This window comes from Strix uralensis, chromosome 13 (assembly GCF_047716275.1).
Source record: "Strix uralensis isolate ZFMK-TIS-50842 chromosome 13, bStrUra1, whole genome shotgun sequence".
Classification (NCBI taxonomy): domain Eukaryota; kingdom Metazoa; phylum Chordata; class Aves; order Strigiformes; family Strigidae; genus Strix; species Strix uralensis.
Window position 1 is genome coordinate 21,786,096 of NC_133984.1, and position 27,002 is coordinate 21,813,097.

General features: G+C 35.4%; 1 protein-coding gene across 5 annotated transcripts in view; it reads right to left on the bottom strand.

Moving 5' to 3' along the window:
* Nucleotides 1-204: 204 nt before the first annotated feature.
* The window catches only part of FMR1 (fragile X messenger ribonucleoprotein 1), a 33,601-nt gene continuing 6,803 nt past the window's right edge, over nucleotides 205-27,002 (bottom strand). The window contains exons 2-16 of one of the 5 annotated variants that reach the window (XM_074882263.1): nucleotides 25,141-25,193; nucleotides 24,021-24,114; nucleotides 22,926-22,997; nucleotides 22,502-22,650; nucleotides 21,338-21,431; nucleotides 21,131-21,247; nucleotides 16,294-16,464; nucleotides 16,115-16,193; nucleotides 12,925-13,034; nucleotides 9,456-9,542; nucleotides 6,318-6,513; nucleotides 4,834-5,013; nucleotides 3,940-4,022; nucleotides 3,455-3,576; nucleotides 2,027-2,165 (exon numbers count right to left, since the gene is read on the bottom strand). In XM_074882263.1, coding sequence (XP_074738364.1) covers nucleotides 3,493-3,576; nucleotides 3,940-4,022; nucleotides 4,834-5,013; nucleotides 6,318-6,513; nucleotides 9,456-9,542; nucleotides 12,925-13,034; nucleotides 16,115-16,193; nucleotides 16,294-16,464; nucleotides 21,131-21,247; nucleotides 21,338-21,431; nucleotides 22,502-22,650; nucleotides 22,926-22,997; nucleotides 24,021-24,114; nucleotides 25,141-25,193 — 1,569 coding nt within the window. In that variant the 3' untranslated portion in view covers nucleotides 2,027-2,165; nucleotides 3,455-3,492. Of the gene's footprint in view, nucleotides 2,166-3,454; nucleotides 3,629-3,939; nucleotides 4,023-4,833; nucleotides 5,014-6,317; nucleotides 6,514-9,455; nucleotides 9,543-12,924; nucleotides 13,035-16,114; nucleotides 16,194-16,293; nucleotides 16,465-21,130; nucleotides 21,248-21,337; nucleotides 21,432-22,501; nucleotides 22,651-22,925; nucleotides 22,998-24,020; nucleotides 24,115-25,140; nucleotides 25,194-27,002 lie in introns of those variants that run through there. The other 4 variants (XM_074882262.1, XM_074882261.1, XM_074882265.1 and 1 more) reach the window with 4 other exon arrangements.

Below are 27,002 nucleotides of genomic sequence, written 5' to 3' on the forward strand. Positions count from 1 at the left end.
ACTGTACCATTTCATTATGAGATTGCGTTTTCTTGAGCATTATGTGCCATATTTTTGAAAACCGGTAATATTTTAGAAGTCTTCTAAAACGTGTAAATAAACAATGGCTACAGCTAAAGTCTAAACAAAGAAATACTTTATCTCTACATTTTGTAAGTTGAGATTTTTAAAAGCAATCATTTATAAGGATTGCATCAACATCAGTTAGCAGAGGAAGATCAAACTTTATTGAAACTGCTTGCATACAAAATATATTGCACTATAACCAAACAAATGTCAACATAAAATCCAATCTGTTGTAGCTAATATGTACAGAGAATATTGCCCAAGAGCAGTTACATTACAAGGTCAGTCTACCTTGGTTAATTATCTACAGTATTTTAAACCAAACAGCTTACAGATGATGTGTGCAAGGTACCAATTTCTGTTTTCAAATACTATACATTCCCAAAATAAATAACTAGAAATCAACATTAATGTTTGGCAATACTTTTTAAGACATTTTTATATTTGTTAAATCATGTGCAGTTCGTTGCCGTTTTTTAGTATGCTCACCTGTATGCAAGGAAAAAAAGAATGAAAAAAGCAAAGAAACAAAACTCACAAAATACATCAGAGGCAAGGTCAAGTTTGTACAACTCTGTACATAAACAGTGGCTCTCCTTCTGGAGTAATCTGAATAAAAATGGATTAAAATGAAGGTCCTTATACAGTTTTGCCCAGTAAGTTTAATGTGTGATCAGAAATAAACGAAAGCACAGCTCCTCCCACCACTTCCCACCCTTCCCTGGTGTACAACTGTACTTTGGATCAGATTCTGCGACACCTTCAGGTTGGCTGGTAATTCAGACCTTGTACCTCCAAATATGAATTTTTGTTCTACCCCCAGTATCTCCAACTACTACAATCTGTACTTTCCAGGGCATTACACATGGTGATTTTCTTCCTACCTCTCCTGAGATAGACCCCGAATTAAAATAAGCAAGTCAAAAAATTTTGGGAGGATGAAAAACATCAGCGCTTTGAACTGGTCATCTGGCCAAATAGCAGGCACACATTACTAGCTTGTGAACACGTTACACTTGTTCCCTCAGTAACAATGAGTTTTTTAGTTTTCCTCAATGGAAAGTTTTTTTTTTTTAATTTTTTTTTTTTAAAAAAAAAAGCTTCTGTACTGCCTACAAAGAAAAAAATTACACCCCTTTTTCAATAACACTATTTGCCAAATCTTCAGTGCAAAATAAATTTCCTATTCTTATAACTGCCTAACTCAATGTTTATGTAAGGAAAAAATTATGGAAAGCATGCACTTGTCTATAAAGTACTAACGTCTGACAAGGATTGCTACATATATTTTACATTTAGTGTTACCAACTCATCTTCCCTGATTTCTGCATCCAAATATAATATTCCTACCTGCCAAGATATAAAAAAGGCACAGATCATACAACTTTTTTGCTAATGAAAATGACAACTGTTACATCACACATATTTCAGGGTCCACTAAAATATTGAAAAAGGTGGACCAGAATGTGAACTGACACAGGACATAAAACGACATAGCATTTCATGAAGAACTTGTAAGTTAGATTGAAAACAGAAGCCAATTTGATTACTGCAAACACTATTTATTCTGAAAATTGAAATTGAGCAGTGAATTTGACCCGATGTGTTAAAATGGTACAACTGAACAGAAAGTTTACCAATGCACAGCTCAGTATTTTTAAAACAAACAAAAAAGAATCTTTCATTGTTTGAACTGCAATATGTACTTGAAAGCGATTTTCGGAAATTCAGGTATTTTTATGCAAATATTTGAATAACTTCTTATTCTGAAAACAACTGCATACTGTTGATGTTAAAAAAGGCTAACAGAGAACATATGTTCATTTCATGCCCTGCGCCATCTTGCCTACTATTTGTCTTTGGCCTAACAAGTTTCTCTAACATGGAATAGGAATTACTGAAACAGTATAGGAAATATGACTTTAGAATTATGCAGTTTAGGGTACTCCATTCACCAGCGGCTGTTGACCATCTGCGCTGTCCGTTTTCTCTTTCTTCTGATTACGTTCTTTACCCGTGCGCAGCCGACTACCTTCACTGGAGGTATTCTGTAATGTTTTAGTGTGGACACTCCTTTCATTATTGCAGTCAATTCTGATCTGGAACAAGTCAGAGTTATATAAAGCATTCTCTTCCTTTCATCCACCCCTTACGTATTCGCTACCTTAGCAGCCTGGGAGGAGCACTATTTATTAAATAGTCAGAAGACACAAATAGTGCCATACCCTTATGGCTTTGTTAAACATGCCCAGCTGAAACGGAGTGTGTGAATTCTTTTCAGTTCAAAAATGCCACATACTTGTGACTTAAAATAAAAACAACCAACCTCCCGGTCTACCTAGCCTTGGAAGGTAAAAAAATTGTTCTCCTTTTGCAAGAGAAAGTTGAAGAACTAAGAGCAGATGGCACTTTGAAACATCATTTCACTTTCAGTAATTCAACTTCCTACTTGTAACATACAAACATTTTGGAAAAAAAAAAAAACAACATAGAAAAGCTGCCATGAAATGATACTAACACTCAAAAAAAAAAATCTACTCAGCCACCTTCTGAATTTGCAAAGTTTCTTTTAATCCACCAAAAGGGCTTCTGTGGCCTTTTTAAGTGGTCATAAAAAAAACCCTTAAAAAAGCATTTCAAAAGCAAGATTTTTATGTCTGTAAAGGGGGTAAGTCTAAAAAATTAAAAAATGTTTACAACTTGATCAGTCAGGTTTCAACAATATGCAAGTACTTATTTTCATATAGAATATCATCTCATCCAAATCTGAGAGCAACAGGAAAAAAAAAATCATGACTTGTTTAGTGCCTTAGTTTCTTTTTCAGCACCACAGTTCTCCACTTCAAACTTTGTAAGTTGATTAGATTAACTACAGAAGTTCTGTGGCCATAAAAGTTTTTTTTTTTTTTTTACATGTTAATTGTTTGCATTTCAGATGTGTATTCAGGTACTACACCTTCAAGTTCAGCACTCCCACTGGAAAAACTAAGCATTTGGTCACTTGTTCCATTTTTTCCCCCTCCTTTCTTAAACAGGCTTTCTAAAACCAAACCAAGAGTCATCTCATTCTCCCACTGGAAGCATGACTCCTGGTAGTGCCACACAGAAGGCAGCAGCTTCCAGCTGCTAATTATTTCTTCCTCCCAACATAACTCATCCTATGTGGTAATATATGGTAAAAGGTTTGCATGTTACCATTTGAAGAAAGAATGGTTTCCATGTGGGGAAACTTCACATATATCTATAAAATAGACTGAATAACTTTATGCAACAAAACGTACTTGAAAAAAATGTAGAAATATCTTATAAAAGGCTATAAAATATTTAAAGTTATAGAATATTTCAATATATGACTTGAAGAGTTTCTTGATGTGCATTTTTAACTTACTTTCTAGATTGCATAGCCTTCAATTGTAAATGTTTCATTTAGTGGTGAAGGTAGTTTCTGTTACTCTGTAGATTCTGGCTACAACACTCTCTCTCTCTATAAAGCGTTAAGGATTCTCCTCCCTCAGGCACATAGGCGACAGATAACAATACACAACGCAGCAAAAAAGAAAAGCTAAAATCAAAAACCTAGTAAGAACAAACACTCAAATCAAGCCAGTTAGTAAATCCGTGGGACTCCTGATCAGAGTTCCAACCAAACGTAGAGCTAAGCTAACATTATGAAGTTGCGTCTTAACACAACTTGATATATTGAGATTCCTGCATATGTTACAAAATGACACAGAACTCTCGTAGATCTAATTAGGGAATTAGGAAATAAGGAAACACAAGGCTACTGTGTCGCTTGCAGTTTTGAACTCTAAAGTCAGTGTATGACACAATGTAATTTTAAACAGTGCAGACTTCCAATAAAAGAAAAATTACCTCAAGAGATCCATCTGCTGTTCTCCCTTTTGCATCTCTTGAGTTACGCTGACGGTTATCTGTTCGTGACTGTTCATCATTTCCTGCAAGAAGAATTAACAACCTTATATAATCCTGGTGCATGAAAAACAAATATAAGAAGATGGGAATACAGACAGATGAATGAATAAGATTATAAAGGATTTTGCTATATCCACTAACAAACTAGAACTTGATCCCTTGACCTCCACGTGTGATGGCACAGCCCACAAACTTGAGTCAAGATGCACACTAGGAAAGCAAATGATTGAGAATGCTATCCTAATTGATTTATATAGCGGAGAGGCTTTATATAATGTACGAAGAGGCACTGGCATGGGATGCCTCCACAGCAATTCTGCAGATGACACCGAACTGTGGGCAGCAGTCTGATACACTGGAGGGTCAGGGCTGCTAATCACAAGGACCTCAACAAGCTGAAGGAATGGGCTGTCAGAAAACTCACTAGCTTTAAAGATGAATCTCAAGTCCCACAGCTTCAGCAGGATAACTCCATGCAGTAGCACACCCTGTGGACTGACTGTGCCGCAGCTCCACACAAAAGGAGCTGTCCTGGCGGACAACAACTTGAGTAAGACATGAGTGTGCTCTTGTAGCAATGACAGCCGACTGAATAATGGGCTGTGTTAGTAGGAGTGTGGCCAGCAGGTCAGAAGAAGGGATTATTCCCCTCTGCTCAACATGCAACAGACCTGAAACAAAATACTCAGGAGTTTGACAAAGTGGAGAGAATTCAGGAGAGCCACCAGGATGGCTAGGATGCTGGAGAAGATGATAAAACAAGAGGCTGACAGAAGTGAGTTTGCTTAAGAATTCCAACACTGACCTCTTTCTCAAAATTAAGCCTACATTTACCTTTGAATCCTCCACGACCCCTCCCTCCTTGTCCTCTTGCGCCGCCTCCACGTCTTCGCCCATCTCCTCTACGAAGGTAGTTGTCTCGCTCCTCTTCTGCTGGGGCTGCTGACCAATCACTAAGTTCATCTCTGTGATCAGATTCTGTTTCAGAAGCATTTGATGCTTCAGAATTAGTTCCTATCAGGAGGATAAAAAAAAGAATCCAAACATGCCAGTGTAGCGTAGCATGAAAATACTATAATAGAATGAAAAAAGTGTATCTTTCAAAATTTTCTTTTGTTTTTTTTTCGTTAATAAACAGTTGTGGGATTTTTTTTGTCTCCCAACCTCTATAATGTACATAATACAGAAACATGTATAAAACTTCTTCAAAAAAGTCAAGACAGACATAAAAGTTAGACGTGTGTTTAAGGTTAATTATTTAAGTGCACCACACGTTTATAGTTACTCCGTGCTATCAGCCTATCAACATATTATTGAATCTACTATGCAAATGTAATCAGTCTAAACTTAGGAAGTCTAATAGACTAGACTTTCTATTCCTAAAACTGGAAGTTCAGAACATAACCTGTCCCATCTCCCCTCACCACTGCAACTCCTCTATGAAAAGAAAAAAACTCCATCACGAAAGAGTCTGTAACACACACTACAAAAGCAGAGAAAAAAGTCAGAATGCTAGAAATGTACCAAATCCAAAATAACTGGCCATTACAATTTTTCCAGTTAACAGATCACCTTCACTGATAAAAGCTAGTTCTTTTCCCCAATTTTTCCCCGTAGCCCTCTTACTAGCCAGGTGAGCTCTCATCTTCTAAAAATAGTAAAAGGGCTTCAGCAGAAAAACATTAATTTTGTATTATGTAGAATATAAGCTAAAGACTGTCTTATCAAGCTCCTACTACAGGCCTTTCAGTCAGGACAAACACCAGCTGACCTGTGTTATGGATAATAAAGTAAGAGATTGCTCTGAAGAAGCACAAACCTGAAAACTATTCATTAATGAATTACAGTTTTTAAGAGGTACATTATATTTTGGTGATTATGCTCTTCTAGTGAAAACACAGAAATTCAATTCAATGAGGAAGACAGCTTTTCTGCAAATTTAGCTACGCAGTATTTTCACCTATAAGTGTTTATATTAAAATAGTCTTACAGGCTCAAATGAAAACTGAGGCTTTATTATTAGGAATTTTTCAAAATATAGATAAAAATAACAAAGCTTGCCCTAAAGAGTTCATAATGTAGAAGACATAAGCATGCTGTAAGAGACAGGAACTGCATGGAAATAAGTTTAAATTACATAGCACTACATTTTACTTCAAAGATTTTCTACAGCAGAAAGCTCTATGTAATCTTCAAATACTAATATTCAGTGTTAACTGAATTTCTGTTTTAACAGCTGTTTCCAAGTCCAGTCTTTTTCAAGAAATCAAAAGACCAATAGGTCACTCTTTAAAATAAGTGTACTTCTAGTTACCTACCTGAAGCATAGCCTGGACCACGCCTGCTATGCCCTCTGTTTCTGTAAGGTCGACTACCACGTCCGAGTCCTGGACCATCATCAGTCATGTACCCTTTTTCCTTATCTGTACGATTTGGTGGTGGCCTAGAAGTAGCTCCAATCTGTCGAAGCTGCTCATCAATTTGCAATCTTTCCAAACGCAGCTGGTCCACTTCCTACACAAACACAAGCATAGCAAGTCATATGTAACCACTATTTAATCATCTGAATGTAGAGACATGCAGTTCTCAGAAAGGAAGAATGCTTAAGTATTGTAGCTAATAATCTATTTAATACTGGAATAGTAACTCAGCTTTGGGAATAATTTGTTTACCGAAAAAACATTTATGAATGTTCAAATCTGTTACCAATACAGTTCTCCCTGTGGCACAGTTGGCAAGTTTAGGTTTGTTTAAATAGATGCATCAAGAAAAAGCACTCAGATCAACTGTTTTTTGGAGATACACTTGACTATTCTTCAGTATTAAATCTGAGATCTTTATCCTTAAGGAAGTTAAAACATTCTTTAAACAGAGAGATTAACACTTCTTTATTTTTGAACACAATAATATCACCCATTTATAGCATAATTTAAACCTTTTAGATTCCAACACAGGCTTCTTATACTGTTGCATGTGACAAATATCCCAGTTATTAAACAATTATGATGTAATAGTACGGTTTCATAAAAAGGACTAGAGGTTACACTGCTGTTAAATTCTACTTCATTATAATGGGGAAAAGTACTTTTGTCAGTTTGAGATGTTGTCTAGCTATCATCAAAAAGTTGCAACCACCTTTTTTTCAAAAAAAAAAAATTCAGGGAAAAAGCTGTTTATGGAAGTTTCAGTGTAATATTGGAAGGGATCTCTGTAGGTCACCCAGGACTTTGACAAGATGCCTTGGCACTCAGGGATGCATCCCATCAGGTCCTGTTGATATGTGTATGTCCCTTTTTTATTTTCAGATGTTTCCTAACTCAATCTTCCCTTAGGAAGTATCAGTCTTCATCGCTCCAGACTCTCCCACTGGTTTCAGGGGTCTGGCATCCCTTAGGATGTATCTTATTGATGAAAAAAAACAAAGTGAAGATGACATTCAGCACCTCATCCTTGCACTTTGTGATCAAGTTCCCTACTCCATTCAGCTGCAGGCCTGCATTTTCTGTAGTGTTCCTTTTGCTGCCAATATACCTGTAAGAAGCCCTTCTTGTTGCCCTTCACATGCCTTGCCATTTTCAACTCTAGATAGACTTCAGCTTTCCCAAACTCACCCCTGCACACTCATGTCATGTCTTCATATTCCTCCTGCATCACCTGTCCTTACTTCCACCCCTTATATGACTCCTTTTTATGTTTCAGTTTTGCCAGAAGCTCCTTGTTCATCCATGCAGGCCTCCTGCTATTTTTGTGTGACTGCCTGCATATCAAGTTGGGACTATTCTTGAGCTTGGAGAAGGCAATATCAGCCAGCTCTCCTGGATGTGTTTTCTTTCCATGAATGCATCCCACGGGATTCTTTCAAGCAAAACCCTGAACAGGCCAAAGTCCACTTGCCTGCAGTCTGGGGCTGTGATCCTGGTATTAGTATTTCTCCTTCCTCTCAGGATCCTGAAACCTCACTACATAACAGTCACTCCAGGCAAGCCTGCTTTCTTCTTTTATAGAGAAATTCACTACTTTGAGTTCATATAGAACATTTGATGTTGATGCCCTATTGGGTATCTTTTACAGTAAGTTTCCTTATTAAACTTTGCCTGGAGGCACAGAAACACAGAAAATCTTAAAAGAACGAGTCAGTTCCACTTCTTGTTGGAGAACTGGAGGCCATTATTCTGGAACTGAACCATAAGGCAACAGGCCACTAAGATGATGACATTTTGTGTGTACGTTAAATGGGATGAGAAGGCTGAGATCAAAACCTCCAAGGTAAGAATCTATCCTCTAGCTGTTATACAGATTGATGAACACTGTTGTATGTGCCCTTCTGTTCAGAAAGGTTAGAAGGACAGTACTAAGAGATAATGACCCTAATTGATAATGAACTGAAGAATCTAAAAAAAATTACTGGGCTGTTAAGCACCTTCCACATGGCAGTACCCATTCAAGTACCAACTCACATGCAAATACCTATTTAAGGTGGCCAAAGTAAAACCAGATATATCTTCTGAAATATCAGTGAGCATGCAAGAAAGAAGCTTGATTTTTAGTACTAGTTTTCATGTGGTCCTTTCTCTGCCTCTACTACCCAACAGCTGCAGAGCTGCTGTATCTCTGCTCCAAACCATGGATAAATCCAAGTGCTCCACAAGCAGGATTACAAGGTATAGCTATTGAGTAGGTAAGGGAACAAAAGTTGTTTCTTCTTCTAACTCCTCTCATACCTGTACTGAAAAGTTTCTTTTAGCTATACAGAAATTTTAGCGTTCTAGAAGGTTCAGTGACAGCTACTCCACAGACTGAATATGCAGCAAATTCTGAATGGTCTGGAGGTTTCAAGAGATGCAAGAAGCAGTCCCTACTGTTAGCATCTGGCCCTGCCATCAAAGACTGAGCACCTGGCCATAATAACCATCAGCAGAAGTAACTATAAGCAATAATGCAGAACATTTTTTGCTCCCTATACAAAAGACAACCAGCACTGCAGACTGCTGGAGAACTTACAGAGCCAAGAGGCAAACACAACCCAAAGCTGAATCGCCCACAGAACATCCTCAAGTATGAAATGTCAATTAACTACAGAAAAAGAAGTTTAGGGTTTTAAAGTAAAATGCCCACTGTATACGAGATCTCTGCATAGAACGCTGCTTGCTTTGCAGTTGCGTGAGGCACCGACTATTCCTTGTACACAAAGTTGTCAGCATTTTTTGAGATAGATTTTTAAAAAATTTTTTCTCATTCCTTTGTGTTCTGCATTCTGAGGAAAATTGCTTTTTCACACTATCCTTCAGATAAATGATTCTTCAATAAAACATGGCTTTTACAAGAAGTCTTTTTAGACTGAAACCCTGTTATAATACAAATTTTTCAACAGCCTTTGGGGCCCAAACACATTTTGATCATCACCTTATTGTTACCATCTTAAGTATTGCTAGCTATTGCAGCATTGTTTTCCTCACCTTTAAATAATTAAGATGATAATCCAGAAGAACAGTTGCATTAGTGATGCTATCCTTGGTTCCCACAAACACAAATGGTACCATTCCCTAAAACACAGTAACAGTAGTCCTATGGTTACTGATTAAGCATCAGCTACTGAAGAGAATGAAACATATCACTGTAAAACTTGAAAACAATTTTTACAACACAGATAAGCATAATTTAAAAAAATGAGACAACAGTGTATTTAAATTTTGATGTTGACTAGAACACGTAGATCAATTCCCTTTATGCAGAGCTTTTGTTTAATAAGAAAATTTAGACTGTATGCATCACAATGCCAACAATTTTTTTTTTATGAACAAGTAAAAAGAGTAAATTCAAAACACTTCAGGTTTCCTCCCTTCAAAATTAATACCACCTTTGCTGATCACACATCTACTCTCTCACATGAGGTACTTTTAGGTTACATGTCAATAAAGAAACCTTTGATTTTTCAAAAAAGTAAATCAAATTAACACCATGTCTTAAAACAAGGAGTTCTCAATTTGTAAAAGGCAAACAAAAACATATTCAAGAAATAGTACTTCAGGTAATGATTGCTAACTTACATTTCTTTTACCTTTCAAGCATTTTGTTTAAGTGATTCAATACCTGAAATATGTAAAGCCGGAAATTCTAATGCATGAAATTATGACACTTGGAGATAAAATATCTAAAAACTAACCTAGGCGGCCAAGGCAGGCTAAGAAATCTACCTAAAAGGGCCCCCCTGAGTGCTGAAAACAGCTAAATTTTAGCAGATGCAAGGATAATTTCCACACTAGAACTCCTGACACTAAAATAGGCCCAGGCAGCATTTCAGAGGTGTGATTGCAGCCCACGCAGATCCGATGAGGTACCTTTAAACTACTTGACTCTTGTACCAGCTGCAGCCTCACCATGGCAGTGTAAGCTTCACTGTGGACTACAGAAGTCAGCCTGGAAGTCTGATAAACACTCAGCTGCTGAAACCTCTGCTATTGCAGACCCAGAACCTGGCTACACCTACTGAATTAATTTAAATTTTATTTTTGGTATCTCATCATGACCTCTAAAGACACCTTTAATTTTCACTGTACAAATACCCTTTACAGACTGCATTCCAAGGGAGGGGTTTTTTTCAGAAGTGAAGTGATTTGAGACACAAATGTCTTAAAAATACAGGCACAGGTTTAATACATGCTGAGGTTCCCTAACAGTGGCAAGTCTATAACATGTCTCTGCTTTTTTTTTTTTTCTTCTTTTTTTTTTTTTTTTGTTACACACAAACAACTTTTGTTAGTTCTTACACATTTGCATTACATACAAGAAAAAAAATTACACAATCCTCTAATGCTAAGAAACTAATGCTAAGAAATCCTTTAGCCACAGGCATCACTGACTGAAATGTTTTATTATCTGGGGTATTTTAAGTTTCATAAATATTTAATACAACCTGATAAAGAACAATGAAATTTCTACTAAACTGGCATTAACTAGCACATAGTATCTATTATTAAAAGATCACAAGACAACTGACTTAAAAAGGCATTTAAGGAAACAGCTTGTTGTTGCTTTTAGCAGTGGATTTTAGGCATAGCAAAGCCAACTATTAAGAACATGAGCTGGTAAGGATGTCAAGCAATTTTAGCCATACAAAAGCATCAAAGTGCTTATTTATTGAACTTTATTTCTACCTTCAAAACAAAAGTACCAATCTTCAACTTAGTTTCAGTTGTGAATACTGAGCAGACCTATGCACACAGGAAATTTAGAGATAAAAATAATATATACTACTATAACAAACATTTTAAAAAAGATAAAAAACCTAAAGATCCTGTTATAAAATTACAGGAGTTATGAAATTGCAACTGAAATTTACAGGCAGTATTCTAACATCTCAGTCATAAGAAAAAGAACCCAATGCTGTATTAAAATGTGAAACTGAATAACTGTTCTTTACAAAAAGAAGGGCTGTAATATCCAAGTTCACACACGGGAAGATTAACACACATTTATTTCAAATGCGAAATACAAATAAACTTACAAGAACTAACTCCTACCTGCCAAGATAGCACCTCAGGTTTCTGTGTTGCTCCTGGTATGACACAACTAACACGTGAAGCAGCAAAAGCAATGCCAGTGTTAGCAATGTCATTAACAAGTAACACAGAAGTATGAATGCAGAGCTTGGCAGGTAAAAAAAGCTCTAAAGTTAATCTTTAAAGCTGCATTTTGGATTGAAGAATATCAACAAATAAGCTTTTACAAGCCAGAAGAAAAAAAGAAAACTTGACATACTAATTGCAGCCTTGACTACTCTTTTACCCTTCTATCGTTCTGTAGGCCAACATTAAAAATGTTGAAAATTTTAGCCTGCAGCAATAATAGCACTCTCTTACTTATTAAGCTAGTTCAAGAATTATGCTGCAAGAATTTACCATTAGAAATGGAAATATGACATAGCAGTGAATCCTTTAAACCTAAACATTGACTATTTTACCTTTTCAGATATATGTAAAACTAGTAAAGTAGTAAAAAACACCTGACATAATTGCTTAGCCACCATTTATAGAAAGATAAAAATTGGATTGTGGGTCTTTAGTAGTTTTACAGTGATAATACAATAGATGAAATCACTACTCAAGCAAGAACACAAGGGTTCCAGAAACGCATTTCATATCTTATTCAAAGTAGCAAAGGTTCCTTACCTGGTATATATTTAGATTTCCAGGTAAATTAGAGACAGTTCAGTTTTCTACAAGCACATTTCACATTTGAAGTTGCAGGGAATCTTTTTGCATTGAGATGTTAAAAGCTTCATGCCTGAAGCTTTCCTTACAAACTTGCAACCTTTCCCCTCAACACAGCCCCACATAAAAGCACCTCAAATTACAAAGTTCAAGACTTCATTAAGGCCCTTTACAAGGCTGATTGCTTTCAGTGCAAACCTGGAGTTTCACATTGTTCATGCTTGTTTTTTCTTTAGGTTACAATTACAGGCTACTGTGCATTTAGGTAGTATTTTAAAAAAAGAGAGGTTTACACATAAAGCACAAGCTTTTCCTTACAATGTAAGAAATTACTAATAAAAATTTAAACCAGATAAAATCCTAAGAGATCAAACTCAAAGCAAATTAATGAATGAAAACAGTGAGTTTCACATGTACTGACTTACAGCTTAGCAAGTGGTAGGAATCAGTGTCACTGCTTCTAACAGGAATAAAATAGAATCTCTAAGGTGCATCACCAAAAAATTTCACAAAGCATTTTTTAAACACAGATAACAAGCCAAGTTTATAAGAAAATGCTCCTCAGCATTAAAAGGGAAATATAGATACTATCAGAAAAACACATATTAATCAAAACTTTATTTTACCACTATGAAAACACAAGGAAGAATTTATCACTGGGTAAAATATAACCACCAATTAACACGCACAGAAATCACATTAACTGAAAACATACCTCTTCTTGTGGAATATTTTTGTCATTTTCAGCCTCAATTCTCACTCTTACAACACCAGATTTGTCCACTATCTCCTGAATCAGTTTTCCATTTTTTCCTATTACTTTTCCTACAGAAAGAACATACAGAACATTCCACTTTTAGTGTTTTCCCCCAAACCTGAGAGTATTATTATACTTTAATTAAACAAGAGTATTTAGTACCAGTGCAAGAACTTAAATGACTTAATACTCCACAACAAAGATTTAGTTAACGAGCCATGAACTAAAATGTCCAAGTAAGCTTGGGGTGTTAACTTTGGTAATGTTCCAAAGCAACCACTGCAGCATGCAGGAAGAGAGGTACTTTATTATGAAAGTTTGTTACTGAGTATAGCTTCCTTCTTTCTTAAAGCTTCTGTAAGAGAACAAAGGAAATTCAATCACAAATGCCTTACCTCTGTATAAAATTATTTGAAATTACACATCTCAATTACAGAAATATTCAGTATCTTGCATGCTTATTTGGCTTTACTTTGGCAGGTGTAAAATAAAGTCAGTGATTTACAAATAAACATTGCTGGATGCATTTAAAACAAAACCAAAACACCCTTTTAAAGTGTCATAACATCCCTGTAACTACCTTTTAGGCAGAGAACAAAGCAAAACTCTTAGTTCATTCACAAAAAATTGTAGTTGATGAAGTCTTCTGATACTACTGAAGATACCATTTGAGCCAGATGTAAAATTCTTTTCTCTGAAACTGAGCTTTTTAAGAGATATTATAAACTGTTTTCAAATTCATTAAAAAGTCAAAGATAAAAATGGAAATAAATTATACTCTAATGCCAGTAATGCATACACTTGTCTTAGGAACCAGGCATTCCGATTTGAGACAATGAAAATGAAAACTTTAGTTCTCCCCAGCCTCAGCAAAATAACCTGGGGTCTGAAAATTGAGAGGAAAACTGAGCTGCTTGGGAGGTAATAAGGCTAAATCCTCCAATCATAGCATTGAAGAAAAGCTTGAAAGGGTAATGTAAAAGATGCTTTCTGCATGTAACAAAGTTTTGCTGTTGTTGGGGTTGGGTTTGTTTTGGTTTTTTTTTGTTTGTTTGTTTTTGTTTGGGGTGGGTGTTTGTTTTTCTTTGGGGTTTTTTTTGTTTGGATTTTTGGTGGTTTTTTTGGGGGTTGGGTTTTTTTTGGTTTTGGGTTGGGGTTTTTTTTTGGGTTGTTTTTTTGTTTGTTTTTGGGTTGGGTTTTTTTTGGTTTTGGGTTGGGGTTTTTTTTTGGGTTGGTTTTTTTTGGTTTTGGGTTGGGGTTTTTTTGGTTTGGGTTTTTTTTTTTTTTTACAGAAAACTGCTGGAAAACTTACAGAATAATCTTTTTCCCAGGCATACCACTGAAATAAAGGCAAATAATACTGAGTCCATGACAGCTATTGTTTTGCCGATAAAATTAATCCATGAAGAGCAAATTAAAACCTACTTTTAATTACATGGAACACTGTTCCTATTGTTCAAAGCTAAATAAATTTTCATTTCTGTGTTCCAATTTTTCTACCATGAATTTTTAACTGCTATATGATTGTAAAAAACATGACAAAAGATGGCCAATAAGTTCTTCCTTGATAACAAAGACTGTTCTGAGAGTCAAAAGCTTCTTCTGAATACTTTACTCCATTACACATCACTGGAAATTTAACAGCTTACTAATAAACGTAAAAAAGACTCAGTAGTGATTTAAAAATCTCAAGTAAACCAAACAAACAGAAAAAAAAGAAAAAAGAACGAACCTTACATTGGTTGTCCAAATGAAAGAAATATCTCTTTTTAAGTTATTTGGTTTTAGTTAGAATTCGGCAACATACATAAAAATCTTTAAAAATAACTAAGGATTACATGCATATATTTTTAATCTATGTTTCAGCTTAAAAATTTCCATATAGCCTTTAAAAAAAGCAACATCTTGGGTGGGTTTTTTTCTTGTTCTGGTTTTGCTTGCTTTGAAATTTTTTAAAGAATAATTAAGTAGAAAAAGCCAGATGTTTGCATTTTCTTTAGAAAAAAAATTCTGCATATCAAGAATGTAGTAAAAGCAAAAAGCCTTCTGCCTTTTTAAAGCAAATTATTTCATTTTTTGGAAAATTATTAGAACTTTAAAAAAGCAAATTATCAAACATAGCTTATTTGGGATATAACATATGGTTCACCCAATTTTATATTCTAAAGGATCCAGGCCAAGAAGCAGAATAGAAATGAAAAACTGCCAAAACAGAAATAATTGCAAAGTTCTAAACAAAAAACAGAAACAAAGAAATTAAAACCTCAAGTTGAAATAATGATGGCAGCTTATCATTTTTACTTATCATCAGTAGAATCAGGAGGGAGTGGAGAAGGGAAACTACTGTTTTTAAATCAATTCCAGAGATGAGGTGCCACATTTGTAAATACTTGTCCCATTGCAGAATTTCACACTGCTTCAACACCAGCTTTCATACACTGCTTGACAACCTATTAAAAGTATTTGGTTTAGAGGTATGTCATACTGCATAGTATTTTCCCCTGTTCTTTTCTTATCTACTGTATTTTTATGTTGCTTTGTAGCATCAAAAGCTCATTAAAACATCTCCCCCCATGCACAAGGGCTGCATGCACACTTGAGGACTTTTTTCAGGGTGTTTGATAATGGAAATCTATTAAGATTGTCTTTACGGTATTTGCCTAATCACTACAGATTCAGTTCATCCCCCCGTGCTGCTTCTAAACAAACTGTATTTCAGATGTAAAAGGACAGGAAAAAAGACAAATACAAGTTGAAGAAATAATTTAAAATATACAGGAAAATATGAGACTTCAGATTCATCTGTTGATAGCCACACTAATCTCTGGACATGTCTGGCAGAAGTCACTTCTTTGGCTCAATCCAGAAGCTATTCGACTTTGTGTTTAAACATCTGTAACTTGCTTCTAGTTTAAGATACCCCTGAACTGCCAACCAGGAGGTAATTTCTTACAGTGTACTGAAGGTCAACATGTCTGTAAAAATTCTGCATGGAGCTGGAAAACCAATCAAAGTAGTCCCAAACCCCAAAACTTTGTACCACAAAGAGAACTTCAGCCTTTTACCCTGCCACCCTTCTGAAAGTAAAAAACAGTTCCTGGAAGGCATTCTTCCTTACTATTGCAGTTAGCCTTCAGAATTGACATACCTACTAAATTTCTTGGGACTTGTATGACATCTTCAGCAAATTCAAGGTAACTTCTTGCCTTTTTCACTGCATCTTGATCCTGAAACAGACACATGCATGAGAAACAAGATCCATTTTCCCACATTTTTTCGGTGTTGGTTGGTCGGTTGGTTTTTTAAAGGCTAAAGAAGAGAACTTACCTCTCCATAAATATGGAATGTGCAAGTATCTTCATCAAGATCAATAGCAGTCACACCAGGGACTTTTCTGGCTTGCTGAATATTAGCACCGTGAGTGCCAATGGCCAAACCCATTAGGTCTTCACGTACAACAAACTGTTCATGAAATCGTGATGCAAGTTGTCTAGAACTCTGGAGAAAAATATAATGTTAGCTTACCTTGATTTTTAGTATACCAAAGAGAGAAACAGAGATAAATTTAGAGCCAATTCCTTAATTGGGTACTTATCCTTTTTATTTTAATCAGTCCTTTTAACACATTCATTTTCACTTCAAAAACACTGAAGAGTCTTATTCAGAAGTCCTAATGTCACCTTTTAAATACTAACATAAGACTAGCCACTAGCTGTGTTGATACCTCTGTTTTGAATTACCACTGAATAACTATCAAGTGTTACTATGTAAGACAGCATTTGTGCAACTTGGTCAAATAGGAGTTGTGTTGATTATTAAAGCAAACACTATGATTTCCAAGACAAAAAACTGCATTCATTTTAATAGGTGAGGGAAACAGCAATAACTCAATTACTGGACACAAAATTTATATAGAAAACAGCAACTATGGGTATCTACTGCACTGAATAAAATGAAGAATCCATGCCTATGCAAGACAACACAAAACTAAGGTATAACTTCAACACATTGCTTGAATTTAGAGAACAAGTATGTTAAGAATTTCATCCAGGAATGACCCTTTTGTCTTGGTAGAAATGTGAATCTGAGAACTTGAGATTGTCACATGCTATCAAGACAGAATTCCTTGCTTCAGCAGGGCAGTAACAATGACTAAAGACTATACTATTACACAAAATGACTTTCAATCACACATTTGAGGCTCACTCTTGAATGAAACACCTGGTTACTGTTTTGCAACTCTCATCACCTTTGCATGCAACTGCTATGGTGTAACCAAACAACGCAAAATGGCTTACAGAATCTTAATGAGGATCTCCTATATCAAATAAGATACCAAGAAAGAAAGAAAAAACAGAAAAAAAACAACCAACTTTTGGATCTGGAAGAGGATTTTCAAAATAACTGGAAAAAGTATTGCTAGAAACCTGGATAAAACTCGCAAAAAATATACGAAATGGGGGAAAAAAACCAAACTATAACTCCAATGACCATAGTAAACAATTTCCTAAAGCAGTCCTGAGCTTCCAAGAGAAGTATGTTAGTCAGCTCTGACTTGATGCACAAGTATGCATATACATGCCCGCATGTAAAACACAGTTTCAGTATTTTCTTAATTGTACAAAGCTTCCACTACACAGCAAGCATGCAGAAGGGAGCTGGGAACAGAAGAAAGCTTTTGAGAAGTATCTTGTAGCACACTGTGGCGTTGGATGGTGCTGGAAATACTCAAACACGCAGGAAACCTAAATTACATCAACACCCATACAATCCTGCATTGATATGAACAGCCTCTGTCAGTCCCAAGTGGCTCAGATTATTAGCATGAACAAACCTCCTGAGTGCAAGGAAGAACACTTGGGAAATACTGAATTGCATACAGTTCAGAACCTGTTAAAGATAAGTGCACACATTTTTTTTCCAAAACAAAACCACATGTTTAAAAAGACTAAAACAATGACTGGTAAGTTTCTCCTACACAGCCTCTTCATACTTTCAGAACACAGTTTCCTTACAGGATGCTTGTGCTATATGAAGCAGGAAGATCACTAAGTTTGGTCACCCTGAGAACTAAAAGAAACATATGGAGAGAAATCAGTAAGATATAAACATACAGAACAAAATCTATATTGTTTATGATAATGAAGCTGTCATATTTAAAGGAAGTTATAGTATTTAAACCTACAGAGAAGAGCAAATATAAAATGTGTAAAAAAGTCATTATATACCCTAGTGAGTAAAATTCCTACATAAAAACGTGGACACTACCCACAAGCATCTGAGCATAACAGAACACAGGAAAGTTTAATGCATTGAGGCAAGATAAGAGAATTTCCAACTGTGATAATCTATTAAGTAAAATGAAAAGAGTGTTTTGCAAGGAAGAAGGAAGATAAAGCTGTATATTATCTTTCCAGAGCCAAGATACGTAATCCTATACATGTTTCGGCATCGCAATCAAAGCTCTAACTACTGTGAAGACACACACAAGCACACTTTAAATTAGCAGTTTAACATCAGGAACACGAGACCCTACGGAGTTTGAGAAAACATCAAGAAAGTGCCCACGGTAAGCCCTGCTCTGTCCCAGCTAAACTGCTACTGTTATCTGACCTGCTCCTGCTTAAAGCTGTTGATAAAGATCCTGTCTGTGCTAAATCACAGAGCAGCAGCTACAGTAGATCCAAGTGTGATGAAATACTTCATATACTCAGAGAGCTCTATCAAGCACTTTATTAACTAGATTACAGACAACTCAGAAAGCAAACATTATTTTAAATGCTTACAGATGCACATTCTAACAGATAATCCAAATGCTGATTTACTAGTTGACATCTGTTATGGACTGCCACATGAGAATAGAGAACAGGATGATCAAGTCAATGATCAGATGTTAACACAACTACCTCTAATATGTAGAAAAGATGAAGCTACATCAACACTGGGGACCTTGGCTATGACAGTCAAACTGTAGTTATATTGCTTGTACTAAAATATCATTAACTATTGTGTAAATTACATATACAAGATGTATTTTATTTAAACACAGGAAATTCTGTATTCTACATCCCTACAATAAATTAGTAAGAAACAACTATGCAAATAATGTATTAAGACCTACTTAGAGGTCATGACTGAATTGCATTTAGATAGAATAAAATACAAACCAGAATACAAAAGTACACTTGTAAAAGGCTTTTTAGTATGTCAAAATAACAACTAAGCCACAACTACTGGAAAAGAACACAAACAAAAAATAATTGGTTATTTTATTTGATGCTCTAAAAGCCACATTTGAGAAGTAGAGCCATGCAAGTCAAGAAGCTAATATGCAGAAAAGAAAGAAGGTACAACAAATGGAAAGAAAAAAACAACCAAAAAGAGAAGCTGGTCTAGTGATTATGGCTCAGAGCAGGAATGGTAAAACTGCTAGAAGGTAAAAAGTGGCAGACATTTAAAGTTCAGAGAGTATAAGACACAGAAAAGAGTTTATCTGATGGAAAAAAAATGAACTGTTAATGCAGTAAAGCCCAAAGCATTCACTAAATATTTCTTCTGCAGATGAACACATGTAGTCCGTTTGTATGTCAGTGTCTCAGCAGAAATCATTAATATGATCTTTACTATCTGAAGCTTTTCTTTTTGGGTTTGGTTGAAGTTGATTCCTGAAGTACAGGAAACAAATGCCAGCATGAAAGACACCAGCCAACTTTTGTCATGCAAATTACAACCATATATATTTATCTCAGGACCTTCACTTAAGTACTGCTCAGGTAGTAACTAAAGACCTTCTAGTGAGAACCAAACCAAGTTCTCAAGTCCTTCACAGAAGCAAAAACGTTCAGCCTTACAACAGCAAGAATGCAAGATTAGTTTGGGAAAGGAATCAATGACAACAGCTGTTGGTGCATGCATTTGTGGGGGCATGTAAAGAGAATTAGCTCTAGAGAGGCTGTTGTTCTTCCCACCACCAAAATAATACTTTGCACTTCAAGAGGTAAACTGCCCACACAATTGTCAGTTCTGGAGGAAGACAGAGAAGAATGGATTACTGAAGAGCTACAGTGGGGTACTCAAGAAGGAACACCAATAAGAAACCGGTCCTTTCTTGGTCTTGAGAAAAATCAAGACCCAAACAAACTTGGATTACAGCTCTGAAATACAGAAATCAAGAGACCAAGAAGAGAACAGAAGAGAAAACTTCTTTTAACAGTGAGTACACCTACTGGATACAAGAGGCCTGGACTACTACACCACATCCCACTGCAAACTACAGCCAAACAGATTTAACCCTTGGGGTGAGGGAGAATGAAACCTGGTTCTAAAGTAACAGAGCTGGTATACGCCTATGTAAAACTGAACTACAATAGTTTGAGGGGTACTTCCAGTTCTTGACAGTGAATCTAAAAGAATTTTTCAGAAATGTTGCTATTTTTTCTGATTTGTAGATAGGAGAAAACCCATGAAGAAATGTTAATTCTACTGTATAAAGATCCCCTGATTTTCTAGCCTACTCTTTTTTTTTTTTCCCTCTTCTTCTCCCATGGACAAGTATGAGTCAAGCTTCTTGCCAGTCAACACCCACTCTCCAGTCACAGGAATATCAGAAGCTGTATCTGCTGTAAGATGATTTCCTAACATTTTATCTATAGGCAAACCCATCCCTTCATACATCCTACCAACATCAGTCTCACCCCTTCCATCTCTCATTTTCACTGTGTTGTTTTGCAAGTTCTAGTCCATCTCAGTATCATGCCATATTCACTCCCATCTATTTTTAAAAACAGTAATTCAAAGCTATCAAATATGTGGCACTATTTGTGCAACAATGGCTAATTATTTTATGCTTCAAACTATGAAAGAAATATGTGTGTGTGTATATATATATTTGTATTTAATCCCACACAAAATCTTGCTGAATAAAATGGGATTAGATAAAAATGAGTCTTTGCAAGAACAGGCTCTTTAACTGTAACTACTTTGTTGGGTTACATCTCCATCTGCCTCTTTTTAACACCAAGAATAGCATCGGTACATAATAATGACTTTCACCCCAATGCCAAGTTCTACCACCCAAGAAATGCAAGAGGTTGGTTTTTGGGTTTTGGTTTTTTTTCTTTTTTTTTTAAACTCAAATTACTTCAGGGAAAAACAACCAACATACCTCCAGCTGTTTGCTAGCTTCTTCATTTCTCAGTATCAGGGATAACTTGGTACGAAGACTTCGAAAGTGCATATCAATCAGCATATTTGCCCGTTTTGTTGTTACATCATTGATTGACTAAATTATTAATAAAGAAAACACAATGGTTTACACACGAACTTTTAAAACAAACCACTGCCAATGGTATGGTTAGACATTTGTACTTACCAAAATAATAAGCTGGTGGTTTTCAGAATCATATGTTACAGAAAAAGCTCCAACTGCCTTTTTGAAGTCTTTATGTGCAGATTCTTTGGCACACCTAGGAATAAAACCACTACAAAGTTAAAAACAGTAACTGCTGCATTTATGGTTCAGAGCCAAAAAGACTGATTTCTTAATACAAAGAATCTAAATAAATATATCCAAGTCCTCCTTTTTAATGCAGGTGTTACTTTATTCTGTTGACATCATTTATTTTACTCATTTTTCCTTGTCTTCACATGAGTAGGACTAGGAGTATTTCAGAAAGGACAAAGCAGTTAAGCAATACCACATTAAAAAGCTATAATCGTTACAATAAGCAGTATGATGGGTGACTTGACTGTAACCACTGGAGCATTCTAATGACCTTATGCTCATCTCGTGCTGTATTTTGCTTCTGCATGTGTCTTCTGTCCACCTGCTACTTAGTGAACTTGTGTACTATAACATTAACTTCAGAAATTCTTAGTTTAATTTGAATTTATAGCTTATTCCTAAATTTATAGCTTATTGAGGCAATAACATCTAACAAAAAAGCAGAAGTGATCTGAAGCTAGAAAAGAGGACTCAGTTTTAATCTGAGTTTTAGAGTTATATTTACATGAGAATGACATGTCCGTGTTCTAGGACAAAACTAGCTGTTTCTGTATTATACTACAGGAGGTTTGATTATTACACAACTGTTCACTCAGCCATCATCAAAACGCCTTATGCCCTACAATATAAGGTAGAGTTTTCTTTTACCATTAAATACCAACTTGCACAGTGTCAAATACTCTTATCAATGAAAGAGTGACCACTTGAAAATTATCAATAAAGTTGACAAAGAATGGATTCAGATTAATTAGTGCACTTCACTGAACAGCTGTAAGAATAAAAATCTTAATCTATACTGCACACAAACCTTAAATCCTTGAAGAAATTATTTCCTCCTCCAGGATTAAACTGCATTTCAAAAGTCATCTTTTCTGAAGTATGAGCACATCCACATTTGTATTTTCTACATTGTTATATGATAACTTTAAAAGTTAATTTAGAGCAGTAAAAAGCATTTTTATTCCTTCTTGTTTCAGAATCAATAAGTTACCCACATTTTAAAACAAGTTATAAAGAAATGCTTGTACTTACATTTGCCTTAAATCTTCCGGAACTGCCAGTTTGATTTTATGAAAAGTATCTTTCGTTGCGGGTTTATTGGGGTTCACAGATCTCAAACGCTCAATTGTGACAATTTCGTTGTATGTAGCATCACAGGCTGCATATTCTATTACGTAGAACTGATATAAAAATAATAAAATCATCCAAGCTACACATTTTATGACAAGAGTGAGCATTATGCTATTAAGTGAAAGGTGCTTTTGTTAACTGTACAAGTAAAATTTTAACTTTTCAGGTTGAGGTTAATGGTAATTGCCACAGTCCTAATCAAGAAACTCTTTGAAAATGAAGAGGGACAAGTTAAAAACACTGTGCACATCAATATAAAAAACAACATAAGAAAAATAAAGTATAAATAAATATAAAAAATGTATATATATATGCATATTCCTACCTCACCCTTTATCATTCTCACTTTAGCCAACCACCAACAGCAGGGTTCTTTTTCATTTGCCCTGGAATAAACCTAAACAAAATACATATACATTACATATCTGTAGCATTCTCCAAAGACATCACAAAAACGGACAGTAACGATTATGATCAGGAACTCTGCTATAGGGACAAAATCAGCAAAATATATTGGTACCTAAAGTCTCTAAGCACTACACAGCAAGCATGTAACAGCTATTGCAAATACAGGTAGGATATAAAATGATGCATATAAGATTGTACAGATAGATTAAAAAAAAAGTACCCAGTATACTGGCATTAGTTGCTTCAGTCTTCCATACAGTCAGAAGAGAGGTAATTGAGCCTTTTACATCTGCTAATATTTAATCAATAGTATTTCTAATTGTGTGTAGGTCTAATGAGTTCCTACCAGTGGGTGGAAGGGAGAGGACACATATCTACACTTCTTTAGCACATACATGATCCAGCCACATCCACACCAAAGAAGTTTTGCCATTTTCTTCTCTTTCAAATCAAAATAAACTTAAATAGCATGCAGGCAAAATGTAAATCTTGAAAGTTCTTTTTTAAAAGTAATTATATAAAAAAAATTTATAAAACAAGGAACTTTTAGGCATGTGCTATAGTAAAACCAGTCTCTCTACATATATGTAAGTATTTACATGCACATATACATTTTTATATTTTATGTACACACACATATAATGCAAATTATCTCTTCCAGCTTGAAGTTTCAGTAATACAGATCCTACAACTGAAGAGGTACAATCCAGCACCTATTTCTAGGTTAATTCAGTTCTGATAAAGAACTGTTCTATAATCCAAGAAACACCAATCATGTTTGTAAACCAGTATGCAGGTCATAGTACATGGAACTCCAATACAGCTGTATGGTTTACAACTGTTAAAATCTCTTTTTGATGACATGCTTGACATCGTGCTTTATGTAGTGCTTGGAATCAAAAAAGGTGATGGCATATAACATGGAAGCAAACCTTCCACTGGCTTGGCTGACATTTTTCACCCTGTCTTCTCTCACTTCTCAGAACAAACATTGTTAGTGGAGCATACATACCTCTACTTCATCACTTTCATTTATATCTTTATTATAGCCTGCAGGTGGCGGAAACCTCACATCATGGAATGGTATTTGTCTCTCTGGTTGCCAGCTACAAATAAAATACAGTGAATGGCCTAAACATTCTCACCTTCTTTGTAAATAGATATCAGAAACACTTTCAATCCATTAATTTTACATTTTCAAATTTTGTGGAGCTTTTGTGCATATATGTATTAAAGGTAATGTGATCCAATGTATATAAGAACACACCTAAGTGACCATTAAGCATCTTAAATTAATCCCTGATGCTACCTGCACTGTTTTGAAATCTTCCAGCAGTTTTTATTCTATTTACAGTTAAAGGTTTTAACCCCAGCATTAGAAACACAGGTTAAAAAACATTTCATAACACAGTTGCACACTTCCTTCAAAACATGCCTGTTTCTTCTTCTTCTCTGGTTCGACTATAAATTCTGAAAACCTGATCGAGATTCAGTGTGAATAGTTTTAATTTCAAGTTTCTTTAATAGAGACTGGATAAAATGTGCATGACAAGAAAAGACTATTTTTTAAAAAACTAGAAAACAATTTCCAGAATACAACAGATGATGCCATAACAAAGATATACAGGAAAAAGTATATAGTAGTGCTTTATTTCCTTCCTGATGGAAATGAAACCTGAACTAAATGGTGTAATGGAAGGTTAACTTTTTATGTCCTTAAATGATAGAAAAGGATCATCACTTCATTTCTAGCTTAAAAAACTGGTACTTATCACTCATCTATAAACCAAATTTTTTAATAATGTAATCTGCTAAATCTAAAATAAGACATTCACATGAGAAAGAGGCAATCATGGTACCACTGCTGACTCATGCAAACATGGGTTGTCATCATATAAATTCAACAACATGCTTATCTTCCAATAGTTTTGTACTTAAAAATATTTAAACAATTAAAAGCACTTATATAGAAATGTCACAACACGGTAACTATCAAACATAATTCTAAAACATGCTAGCAGCAAGCTTAGAGCATCTAAAAGATGCTACTCTATACTATTAAGTTATATTTAGGTTAATCAAATGCAAGGCTGATACTCTATCATTTGTAGGTATAACAGCAATACACTTACTTGTTTTCAAATGCAACTGTTATAGAATCTTCATGCACATCCTTTACAAATGCCTGGGTAGAAAAAGAGGTATAATTATGATACGCTTAGGGATATTTTAAAAAATAATTTTAAACCTGTACACTGCCTTCCTTTCACAGATATTGACGAAACTCAAAATTTAAGTATGCTTTCAAGTCAGACTTTTAAATTTTGCAATAGACTTGTATAAAACGCATACTGAAAGCTGATAACCTCCTTGGGGTCAGGACTGCCAGCGTACTGATAGACCGACAGAATGCCCAAGCTATGCATCCATTCTTCCTACTTTTTAGAAGTAATGGGAGATGTTATTCTGAATAGTTTTATAACAAAAGTTTAAAGTGTTTGATTTTATCATCACACTTTGTCTTTTGACAGGTGTATTAAACAAACCACATCAGTACTCCTCAAAAAAAAAAAAATCCTCTCTCCTCTCTTTTACCTCAAGGCAAGTATGAGTATCTCACTAGCAAAACTCATCTATATTATTTCAGCACAGTTTTCCCCTTATTTACTTCATCACACTTAACTTCCCTAGTGCTCAAACTTAAGATAAATGCCCTGCAGCCTTCCTTCACTTTTCTTCTGGGATGGGTAGCAGTTGTACAAAGCCAAGTACAGAGCACCAAGAGGGCTTTTCCTGCCTTACATACTCAACTGGCTGATGTCGGATCAGTTTTCAGCTTGGAGCCCAAACGTCCCCCTCCATCTACAGAACAGCAAGGTCAATACTCAAAGAACCAACGAAAATATTTTTCATAGCCTCAAATGATGGAGGTCATGAGGCAACTAGGGATGAAAAGATTGGGGGGGGGTTTGTTTCCTTTTTACAAAAAAAATCTCTATGAATGTCTGAAATGGATAAACATTGTTGAAGTGCTGAGTAGTCCACTAATATTTGTCCATATATTGTATGTCCTTGCAAGGTAGGTAGATGAAAGCCCATGAGCAAGACTGAGCAAAAAAGTTTGTTGTACCAATGGAGATCCATCTTAGTAGATAAAAAAGTTCTCAGTAAATTGAAAATAATTTAGTAGTAACTACCACTTCTGAAGAAGAATTAGTTAATGAACTGTGGAACATTTTATTGTCCTCGCATTTCAAGTTTCCAAGACAAGAACAGCTCATCTCTTACACGAAGGTAAGAGTTTTTCTCACATGGAACCTAAATGGTTTTAAACAATTCTTGTGATATTTTTCCTTTATAAAAAGTACTTCAAAGTATTTCCTGAGTTGCAGCAGTATCTCAGTAACAAAGAAGAGCAATACCTGATGACTGATACAGAGCTCCAAGAACTGGTTATAACTAAAATTAAGCAGTACATGTGCACAATCAGAAACATTCGGTACAAGAAAACAGTGCGATGCTAGTTAATCTGAAAATAACTGATGCCACCTTGAATAGAAATCAAAGCAAAGCCACAATGACAACAGCAAAAAATGGTTTTATACCTTCCTCACCTCTCAATACTGTAAGAATAAGGTTACCAGGAACTTAATTATTGCTAGCATCCAAAGGAGATTTAAAACAGTCTCTAATAGTATTTACATAATTACATATTTCAAAATTCCAAGATATTTCTTCCAAGGGGATTACAAGCACAGTTATATTTTTTAATGACTTGATACAAAACAGATTTAAGATCACATCTCAGGATCATGTTGATAGCAGTACAGAAAGGCTATTTACATAAAGAGGCAACAGAACTCCCAGTTAATCATTCCAGATACAGATCTAATGTTTCACATTGCTGTGTCTTCTGTAAAAAAATTCCAGAACTGGACATGCACTTGACAAATACTATGGTAGTCCTGACTCACTTCGCAACATTACACACATC